This window comes from Talpa occidentalis, unplaced genomic scaffold, assembly GCF_014898055.3.
Source record: "Talpa occidentalis isolate TD23 unplaced genomic scaffold, MPIMG_talOcc4v2.1 talOcc4.7, whole genome shotgun sequence".
Taxonomy (NCBI): Eukaryota; Metazoa; Chordata; class Mammalia; order Eulipotyphla; family Talpidae; genus Talpa; species Talpa occidentalis.
This window is the reverse complement of record NW_023605083.1, coordinates 29581928-29593126: the sequence shown is the minus strand read 5'-3', so window position 1 is coordinate 29593126 and position 11199 is coordinate 29581928. Positions and strand designations below refer to the sequence as shown.

General features: G+C 39.5%; 1 protein-coding gene across 1 annotated transcript; it reads left to right on the top strand.

The window, feature by feature from the left end:
* Positions 1-8578: 8578 nt before the first annotated feature.
* On the top strand, positions 8579-10468 carry LOC119231865 (forkhead box protein D4-like 6). Its single transcript, XM_037493674.2, is given in 2 exon segments — positions 8579-10026; positions 10028-10468. Coding segments are annotated over 2 exon segments (1320 nt in total). The 5' UTR covers positions 8579-9147.
* Positions 10469-11199: the final 731 nt, after the last annotated feature.

Genomic DNA, 11199 nt, shown 5'->3' with positions numbered 1-11199 from the left:
ACTATTTTGGTTTTCCCTGCCCTGGTCTGCTGGGATTAGCACTGCCGAGCAACACAGGTGAATTCCAGTCTATTCCAGATCGTTCTACTACTTAATGACTTAGCTCCATGTTCATTCCATAATTCTAACTGACAGAGCACAAATTCATCCTATAACTACTCTGATCCCTGTTATTTAATTGGGGTTAGGGGGCTGCATGTTACTTCAACAACCAATTGTTCAGACATTTATACTAGTAGCTACCAAGACCATTTCAGAGTTCACTGGCTTATCCTTCACCACCACACATTTTGTCCTTAGGTATGTAGCAGTTTTTTTGTCCTTAGGTATATGGCAGTTTTTCTAAGTTGTCCTTTTTGATTCTTTTGGTGTTCCTCTCATCATATCAACAATGGTGGATTCTGTGACAGTACAGTCTATATCTGTATAGACTTCCTCCTCTTTCCTGTACAAAGTATTAGTCTTATAATAATATGTCTAAAATGTTGACTCTAGTAGCAGCTAATACTTCAAAGCAAATAACACAGAATTGAGGCTTAGGTAATTCTTTCCAAGGGTATGTTATTACATACTAAAATTAAAATTTTGGAAGCAAAAAAAACAACCAAATCATTATGTTGTACATGTTAAACTAATGCAGTGTTATGTATGTCATTTGTATCTCAAAAAATGGAGGAAAAAAGCAAAAAACAATACTCACACAGCAAAGAAAAACTGAAACAGCACACCCAAAATGTATGACTAAACCAGAAATGAACAAAAATTGTGTATTGAGGGCCTCCCCTTGTGAAGCCGTCCACAGTCTCTGCAGTTCCGGTTCAATCCCGGCCGGCCGGCGAGGGTCCCACATGGCGTGGCAGACCTCTCCTGTCTCGCCCGCTGCTCCCCTCACCAGTGTATTTCGTCAGCCCACCTGTTCTGTTCCCTGCACTGTCTCTGATGAATCCTCTCTGGTGAATCCTTCCGTGCATCTGGCCTGTACCCCAGTTCTTATATAAATAAATAAATAAATCTAAAAAAAAATTTGTGTATTGGGAGTAACTATGAGTGTTTCTTCTCTTACTGTTTCTCATTATGTATATTATAACAAATATGTTTAACAAGCATTTCAAAGAAATCATTTTATTCCTACAGGAGCTAATTTATCAGATAATTTGTGCCTCATTTCTCAGATCAATATAAAATGATCCAGATTAATAGTTTTTCTTTTCCTTTATTTTCTTTTCCTTTATTGTATTCTTTTATTGCAACCCAAACAAAAACAAAATCTTTATTGCCAGAATCCTTTAACTTCTTAAATTTTCCCACTAAAACTGTGAAACAAGAATAAAATCTTTAAAAGTAGAATAATCAGTAGAATATGATATGCATATTATCCTTTTGTTTCGATAAATAACTGAAGGAATACTCTAATATATATATAATAAATTTTATCTTTAAAAATGGGATTGTTTTTAAAAAATCAATGTACATAGAAACATTTTTTTGTTTTAAAAATAGTCTTATTTGTTACAACTGTATATATAAACTGCATATTGAAAAAAATTTAAAAATACATCTGAGAGAGGCTCAGTCACTCTACAGTTGTTGGTTCCCTTACAGATTCACATAACCCTGTCCCAGAATCTGTGATTTCAGGCTCACAGGTGTACACCAAGGGCTGGAAGCTTAAACAGCAATTCTTTCTCACAGTTCTGAAGATTGGGATTTAGGGTTGTGGGAGCCAGCATGTTGGGCTCTGAAGAGGACTTTCTACCTGGCTCAGAGATGCCACCTTCCTCTGCCTCCATGTGGCAGAGTGGGAAATGGCTCTGTCCTCTTATGAAGCCACTGACCCCATCAGGAGGCCCTGCCCTACCACCCTGATCACCTCTCCAAAGTGCCCGTCTGAGATGTGCTGTTGTACTGAGGGTCATGTAAATAGCAGACAGGCCACAGAGCTGGCAGTGTTGGGGCACACCTCTCACATGGGGCCTGGTCCACTCTGGAGAGTGGACACTTGACCTCCTACCCTCTCAAGGACAGAGATGTGTCATTGCTCTGCCCCCCTCCTTCTACCACTGATAGAGTCATTCCTTCCCCTTTTGTCTCTAAGGTGTGTGTCATCTTACTCTGTGTGCTCCATTTCTGTGAGTCCTTTGTCTTGTATTTTGCTCTGGATTTTCTTTTACAATGTGCTCTTACTTGAATGGTTCACATCCTTATGTTTTTTTATTGTATTGGTGGTTACTCTAGTTTCATTATCACAACAGTAGCACCTGATTTCTTCTTTATATAGGACAAGGAATTGAACATGTTACAAAAATGTTTTTCAAATAGTGGAAATCACATCAGTGTAAAAAAATAATAACAGTACAAAACACAACAAAGCAAAAAATGGGCAATTATAAATCAGAGACATACTGCAGGGGAGGAGGAGGGAGAGGTATCAGAGGGAGGCAGGAAAGGCACAGGGGACTGAGGTGGTGGTGCACGGGTGCATTGGTGAAGGAAACTCTATGGGGACTACACCTGAGGGGGTGGGGGGAAGCAAATACTGTTTAAAAATGAACAGTGATGTAAAAAATAAAAAAATTAAAAATTAAATAGTAAAATTAAACAAATAGTGGAAACCTTAGAAAACTTTTTCTTCAATGCACAAATAACTGGATTTAAGTAATCTTAACAGTATCTCTTTTATGAGTTTGTATTTTAAAAGAATATGAATAATTAATCCTTTAACTCTGATGCTCAATTTCTGCTTTTAAATTTGAACCAAGACCAAATTGATCATTCTTTATTGAGTAGGGACTGGTGTCAATCAAAGACAAAGCACAGCAAGTGATTGTCCAAGGTGTCCATGAGCTGTATGATCTGGAGGAGACTCCAGTGAGCTGGAAAGATGATGCTGAAAGAACAAATCGATTGGTTCTTATGGTGAGTGACAGTTAAATTTCTAAAGCAAAATAAAAAATGTATTTAGAGATACAATGTACTGCTTAAGCAATATTCACAAATCAGAACCCTTTTTATAAACCTATATAAACTTGTGGTTAATATATTTGTCTTTGTCATGTGTTAAAATTCACAAGAACTCAGGCCTTTTACTCTTCAATTTATTTTTAAAATTGTATTTTTTCATTGAAGTAACATTGTATTATAACACATTTCAGCAATACATCATTGAGAATGAGCTTGCATATATTCTACATTAAGGTCACCACTAAAAGTCTAATTCTTTTCTTCACCATGCCATTGTCCCCTTTTTCCTGATTTACCCACCCTTCTTTCCCCTTCCCTTCTGGTACCCAATAAGTGATCTTATAGTCCAAAATTTTATTTTTCTTTTATTTAGTTAATTTGTTTTTTTTTCTCTCTGTACCACTTATATGGGAAATTACATGGTATTTGTCTCTCTCTCTCTGGCTTATTTCACTAAACACAATTATCTGCTGGTCCATTCATGTTGTTGCAAAAGGCAGGATTTCATCTGTATTTACCTGGAGTATCCAAAAAACACAAATTTAAAGATATATATGTATGTATATATACCCTTATGTTTATTGCATCAGTATTTACAATAGCCAAGAACTGCTAACAATGTGAATGCCCATCAACTGATGAATGAATAAAAAAGATGAGGTGTATATACACAATGGAATATTACTCAGTTACTCTTCAGTTTTAGAAAAGTGATTAATCCATGACCCAATTTGGTTTTGAGGAACTTAACTAGAGAGTTAAGGAAGGAATCACTCAATTATTATTGTTTTTATAAATTAGATCATCAAGCATTTAATGATCTGGAATTGATAAGTGAACTGTGTCATTTTGATCATTTCAATATACTTACACCTTATTTTGTTCTGTTTGCAGGTAGGTATTTAGATAAGGATATCCTTAAACAACTATTTATAGCTACTGTGACAGAAAAAGAAAAGCGATGAACAGCAGATTTTAAAGAAGATCAAGTTTGTTTATAATACTTGAAGTATTTCTTATCAAAATGATTGGATGATAAAATTGGGAATAAGTTTTCTACATGGCGTATTTCAATCATCACTTTCCATTATTTCTGTAATGAATTCCATTGTACTTTTAAATATTTATTTATAGAATACACAATAGTAAATCAGTGCTGTAAAACATTTGACATCATGCAATAAAATATACCCTCTGAAGTATAAATTGGCTTTGGAGCTTACATATACTGAAGTTCACCCTTGAAGTTATTTAAAATAATGTTAAAAACTTACATTAACATTGTCATTTTTCCTTAAACTTCAGCTGATTGCATAGTTTTTGTTACTAACAAAACTTTTTTAGAAATCTTTCACCACTTTTATTAAATGAAATAAAAGTTTTGTTGTGGCTACAGGCTTATTAGTGGAAGAAATAGTTATCAAAGAAATTAATAAGAACCTTATTATGAATCAATTCTAAGCCTTACTGGTAGACAGTGTAATGAAATTTCAGTCACTCACTTTGTAATATATTTAGAAGATTCCAATTAGAACTTTAAAGTAGATTTTACTACTGATATTAAATTTATCTTGTTTTTTTTAACTTCTCTAATTCTCAGAATAAAATAAAAATTGGAAAGCTATAGAACTTCAGATATAATTGCAGGCAACTTTGAATAATTTAAGTCTTCACCTAAGTGATTGGTATCTAAATGTACAATAGCTTTTCTCCAGGTCAGCATAACTATATTTAAGTAGTAAGAGAAAAGCATTAGGTGGCTAAATATCAGAGAAAGCTATCAAAATTGTTTTTGATTTTTTTCTTCTGGAATTTTAAATTAAAAAGTTATGACTGTGAATATTCAATGTTTCCAGTGGTTGGAGGCAGGCTAATTGACTAAATTATCTGTCTTACCCTGTATTCTGTACCTTTTAAATGTAACTTCTTTATACTCATTCTTTTGCCCCTTGAATCCATTCTCTTAATTTAAAGTTGAAAGAATATGCTTATTTCATGGTAGCAAGTTCCTCAAAAGAAATTCTAGCTAGTTTTTGATTCATATCTAGGCTTTAATTCCAGTCTTACTGTTTCTTGGCTATGTAATTTTGGGCAAAGTACTTTCTGCATTAGTTTCCTTGTTTATAAACAGAACATTGATAACACCAACCTTCAAGGTGGTTGTGAGGACTAAATAAAGGCACCTAGCTCAGCTTCAGACATCCAGCAGAGACTAAATAAATGTTTTCTTCTTTTTAACAATTCGTTTTGTAATTAATGTGGTAACAATAATACTTATAATGTTTTCTGCCAAATAAGTGTCTCAATTCATTTGTTCTACACCATGAGGAAAGGACTTCTTATCCTGTTGTGAGAAAAATGTTTGAAGGTATTTTAGTCTATATTCTTTAAAATCTGTTTATAAAACTCAGTTTTATAAACTGTTTTTCCTTTAAAATGTTCTAAATTATCCTTAAATATTTTTCATTAGGTAACAGTATATTTGTGTTGTGAAAATGCAAGCATTACAGATGAAATCAGTCTCCCCTTTCTCTTTTAAATCATTGTCTCTTCATAGAGGTAAGCGATGTTGTCCATTTAATGTGTATGCTTTTAGACATTTCATGTCATGTACACACACATTATGGTTAACATTGTTTCCCAGAGTGGATTTTTTCCCCATGATTAGAGTTATAGTTTCAACTGTTTCTTCAGGAAACTTATGAATTTGCCATAAATATACTCAAAGAAAGGTTTTATTTTTGTAATGTGTGTGTTTTAAATAAGACATCAATATATATTACAGTGTTAGTTTTTTTTTTTTTAAGTGAACTATTAGTCTTATATCTTTCCATGACACTGCATATAAATATGGCTTGCTCTTTAACTGCTGTGTAGTTCATAGTATAGCATAGGAACATTCATTTTTTTAAAAGGCATTATTTTATTTATTTTATTAAGGGCTTCCAGTTTGCCCAAGTATTAGTGCTGGAGCTGAAACTGCACGTGGCATAGAAAGGCCAGGTTCCTATACTGCCTACATTTTGGTGGAGGGATGTGAGAAAATACGAGGTAACCCTAAGCAAGCTGATAAGAATAAAGACTGACTTTAGTTTGAGTAGTATGGAAAGCCTCTGACATGTGGTGACTTTTGAGAGTGGAATTCTTTCAACCTCCACCGAAACTCCAATGCCAGTGTTCTGCCTTTTTCCTTCTCCTCCCTTCTCCTCCCTCCCCCTCTTTTCCTCTGTTAACCAGTATATTTTTCACAGAATCTAAGAATTATTTTTGTTGTGCTTTTCTAGTTTGTATTCTTTGGTTATTTATATACCATACAAGGGTGAAACCATCCAGAAACAGTCTTTCACTTTCTGACTCTTAATCTGGGAATATTTCTCTAGAATATATAAGGGTGGAATCATTAACTTCCAGGATATGCACATTTAAAGATACTGATAAGTTGTCCTTCCAAAGGGCTCTGTCTTTTTGCTTTAGTTCAATAGTGTCTGAAAGCACCTGTTTTTCCAAACCTAGATAATGTTTTAACTTTTTGCAGACTTTACTGGTTTTTCGTTTAGATTTTATACTGTATTTTTATTAAACTGATAATGGCTCTGATCACTGAAAAATATTTCATTTTGGGAAAAATTAAATAACAAGACAAAGCACCTCTAAAATAATTTATGAACAAAATAAAAATACAGGCAAAAAGGTAGAGCCCTTCGGAAGGGCAACTTATCAGATCTTTGTAGTTTTGAGGAGTACTGATCAGATATATAGGATACTCTTCAATTGGGATTTGATGTTTTTCTCATGATTAGATTGGTGTTTTGGGGGAGGCTATCACAGGGTGTCATTTTCATCATAGTATATACTGTCAGCATGAATGATGACTATTGATGACATTGTCTACCTGATCGCCTGGTTATGTGTTTGTCAGGCTTCTCCCCTGTAACATCACTCCCTCCCACACTTTCCATACTCTACTCCTTGGAAGGAAATCACAATGCCCTGCCTACAGTAAGAGTGGGTAGTCATGCTGAAGGGCAGAGTACTTACATAACTTATTTGGAATTCTTCTGTAGGAGAACTTTACTTTTCTCCCACTTACTATTCATTTATTTTTATAAGTGTGGATACATAGATACTTTATTTTTTTGCTCAAATTATCTCAGCTTCAGCCATTGGGAATTCTCAGTTGTTTTCTGTACCCCATTTGACATATTTCCATAATGAAACTTGGTTTTTTGTTTGGGTTTTTATTTTTAAGTGCCCTTTTCTTTTCATTTTTAAATAAGCCAAATCCCCATAGAAGTTGACTCTAGGAAAATTAACAGTACTCCCTTTCCAGGTAATTGGATTCTTCTGGTGATGGAAGCAATGTGCCTTACCTGCAGGGGGTTAAGAGAAGGCATCTGGAATCTAAGGTTGAATAAGACACCTGTTTTGACCCTTCAGAACTTAGTTTAGTAGATCACACAAGTAGTAATTGGTAAATTCAGGATTCAAGCACAAATCTATTAGGCTTAACAACCTCTTTTATTTGTCCTACTTCAAACTACATATAGCTGTTGAAGCCTTAGAGGGTAAACACCTCCAGAGGAGAGATTAAGAATGTAGAAAAGACTTTCAAGGAGGCTGTTTCAAAATTTTATCCTGAAGGAACTAGCTACTTGAAGCTACTTTTTATCCTGAAGGCAGTAAGTGCCTTTTGGTTGTATTTTGCCCTTTTATCTGGTTTCTGATACCTCACTGAAAATTCATTGTCTTTTACAAACTATGTGACAATAGCCTAAACCATTTCTTTTATGCTGCCTTTTTATTAGGTGCCACCTCAAAGTCTTTTCATAAGTAGATGGGTTTTAAGTTATGAATATAAACTGTGGCTTGGTGTTTTACCATATGATCCCTATTTATATAACATATAAAATTATATTCCCCTATACTCTTACTTTGGTCTCTGAGCTGATTTAAATGAAGTCAGTCTAAAAGTCTTGTTACTTCCAAAGATGTCAAGTGTGTTAAGCAGAACTTGTCTGTCATATTACTACTCCTCACCAGTGTGGGAAATGTACCTAGTGATATAAAGATACTGAAACTGCAGGCCCTTCTTTGCCTCCCTTAAGTTTTAAGTTTATTATTTATTAGAGAAAGTGCTTAATGGGGTGAGTGTGTGTGTGTTAAAGAAGGGAGAGGTAGAGAGGGAGGGGAGCAGAAACCCATTGTAGTTATATAAGCCAGTGTATGCAAGATCTTGGTATAAAATAAATTTCAGTGTGGCTAATTGTTCAAGGCTCCACAATCACTGTTGTAAGAAAACTTCTCATTAGTCCTTCTGCTTTTCTTCTACCTTGAACTCCCGAAGCTTAATGCCAGGACTTCTCAGCCTTTTCAAAAACTTGAGTCAGGGAGAACATTATAAGGATCTGGAGTGGGGATTAGTGGGAACCATATAACACCCTCTTATACCCCCTTGAGTTTAAGGATACAGTTAAAACATTAAAAATCATTCCGCTTGTCATTCTGGATCAGGACAGAATCCACCAATGAAAATTGGTGAACAATGAACTAGGAAATAGGAAAACATACTTGTGTTGTTACACATTCTTTTACAGTCAAACACCATATACATTTCAGTGCCTTTCCAGCCCCCCCCCCCCTTACCTCCCCTGCCACACACACACTTTCTGTCTTCGAGGAAATAGGCCCCAAAATCCAGGTGGCCAGAGATTGTTAGGTGTAATTTCCTACCTCTTTTGTTTCGGAGATTTAAAAAGCAAGTGAACAGAGCCTATGCAACTATTGGCTGGTTAAATCTGAGGAGTGGAGCATCTTCCTAGGTGAGTGGTTGTAAGGAGGAGGAGGGTGAAGATTATTTCCCGTGTCATTGTTTGCGCAGCGGACCCTCTTCATTGGACTGCTTGTACTGCCTCCAGAGGAAGTGGGACTGCTCTGAGGTAGAGGTATAAAGGAGAGGGGAGGGAGAATTCATCCCACACAGGCACTCCACGATGCTTTACTAAAAGATAAAGTGCATCTTTTTTGGAGGGTATTGGAAAGGAGGAGAAACCAGCAGAAGAAAACTCCTAAAGGGTAACCACGAGCATTTCTGCTTCTTGGGACACTTAACCCAGGCTTCCACCCAGCCCACCAGGAACCAGGTGAGCGGCTCCACACCTCCCCTTAGTCTGCAGAACCTGCTCCTCCATGAACATGCCAAGAGCTGAGCGGCTTCGAGCTACCCCGCCACGCAGTCTCCGGGGATCTGACGGGGAAGAAGGTGAGATCGATATCTTGGGAGAGGAGGGAGATGAAGACGAGAATGAGAGAGAGGAAGACAAGGAGGCCAAGGGGAGCCCGCAGTTTCTAGAGCAGCTGCACCAGCCGGGGCCACAGGGGGCGCGGCGGGGCGCGGGTGCGTTTCCCCAAAAGCGCACCGCGAGCGAAGGCCCGAGCGACCCTTTGGAGTTTGGTACCAAGTTCAGGGTAACTTCCGAGTCTGCGTCGGCCTCTCGGGACGTCCCTCAGCCGGTGAAGCCCCCATACTCTTACATCGCGCTCATCACCATGGCCATCCTGCAGAGCCCGCACAAGCGCCTCACGCTCAGCGGCATCTGCGCCTTCATCAGCGGCCGCTTCCCCTACTACCGCCGCAAGTTCCCGGCCTGGCAGAACAGCATCCGCCACAACCTCTCGCTCAACGACTGCTTCGTGAAGATCCCCCGCGAGCCGGGCCATCCCGGCAAGGGCAACTATTGGAGCCTGGACCCTGCCTCCCAAGACATGTTCGACAACGGCAGTTTCCTTAGGCGCAGGAAGCGCTTCAAGCGCCACCACGCGCCGCCCGGAGCCCAGCTGCATCACCCCTTCCCCCTGCCCGCCGCGCCCGCCGCCCTGAGCGGCCCCTACCCGAGCCTGCTGCTGGGCCCCCCGGCGCCGCAGCATCCTATTCCCAGGACCTATTCCTCTGCGGCTGCCGGGTGCCACCCTTGCGCGCTGCTGCACCCTCACCCCCTTCGCTATGTACTGCTCTCCACTCCTGCCTACGCTGACGCGCTGGAGAAAACGCAGCTAGCAGACCTGGCAATCCGCGGCGCCGTCCCGGGGCTGCAGCCCTCTCTGCGCCCCCAGCCTTGGGAGGAGGACAAGGGGCCGGAGTCACCGCCGGGAGGCGGATGCACCTCCTTCAGCATTGAGAGTATCATGCAAGGGGTCAGGAGGGGAGCAACCCGGGCTGCGCAGAGTATGCAGCCCACGCCGACGCCGTGGGGCTACTGCCACCTGCTCCAGCACCCGTCGTGCCTGTTGCATGCCCAGGTCAATGCCCCCTTGCTTCACGTTTCCGCCGCCGCTGCTGCTCGAACGATTTTGCAGCAGCAGCAGCAGCAGCAGCAGCAGCAGCAGCAGCAGCAGCAGCAGCAGCAGCAGCAGCAGCAGCAGCAGCAGCAGCAAAACTGTGCCAGCGGCTGCCCTCCCAGTAAGGGCTCTTTGTGGGGCCAGCAGCTGTCTGCAGCTGCGAAGCTGCTAGGGTGTCAACCCAGAGTAGAGGGCTCTAGGCTGATGTCATTAGTCAGTTTTTCGGGCAGAGAAGGGACCTCATCCGCCATTTGAGTAGCAACCTCACCTTGTCCTGGCACCTACTCTGCTGGATGCACTTGGAGCTAAGCTGGCGTGCTGAGCAACCCAGGGTCCCACACTCTGGGCTGTGAACTTGCACTCAAACTCACCACCAGGCAAAGCCGGAACTAATCATGTGTAAATGAATCCTGCTGTGGAACAACCACAAATTTGGGTTCACTGCAATATATTTAAAAAGAAAAATTGGACACTTTTTTCCCTAAGACAAACAGAACCACCAATGGCATTAAGTCCCGTCTTTTCCAGACTCCAGTTGTGGCTTCCTTTTGGTTTTTCCAGTTTGCACATTTTTACATAGGAACTTTGGACGTGAGTGGGGCATTTTGTTTGGGTACTCAAAGAAAATACAAAAACAAAATCAGTGCACAACATGTTCCGCTTTCTTCACTCTCTAGGAAATGTAAGTATTAGTGCAAAGTCAAGTGCAAAGTGCTATATGCCCTTTGTGTCATCCTGAAATCGATGTGTAATGTAAGGACAATTTTAATTGCAGAGCATTTATTTCTGATCCATTGCGCTGAATGTGCTATCTTCCATGGAGATGTGTTAAAATTAAACCTAGCTGTATGAATTAAATAAAATAGTAAATCACTATATCATATTGTATTTTCTGTTACTTCT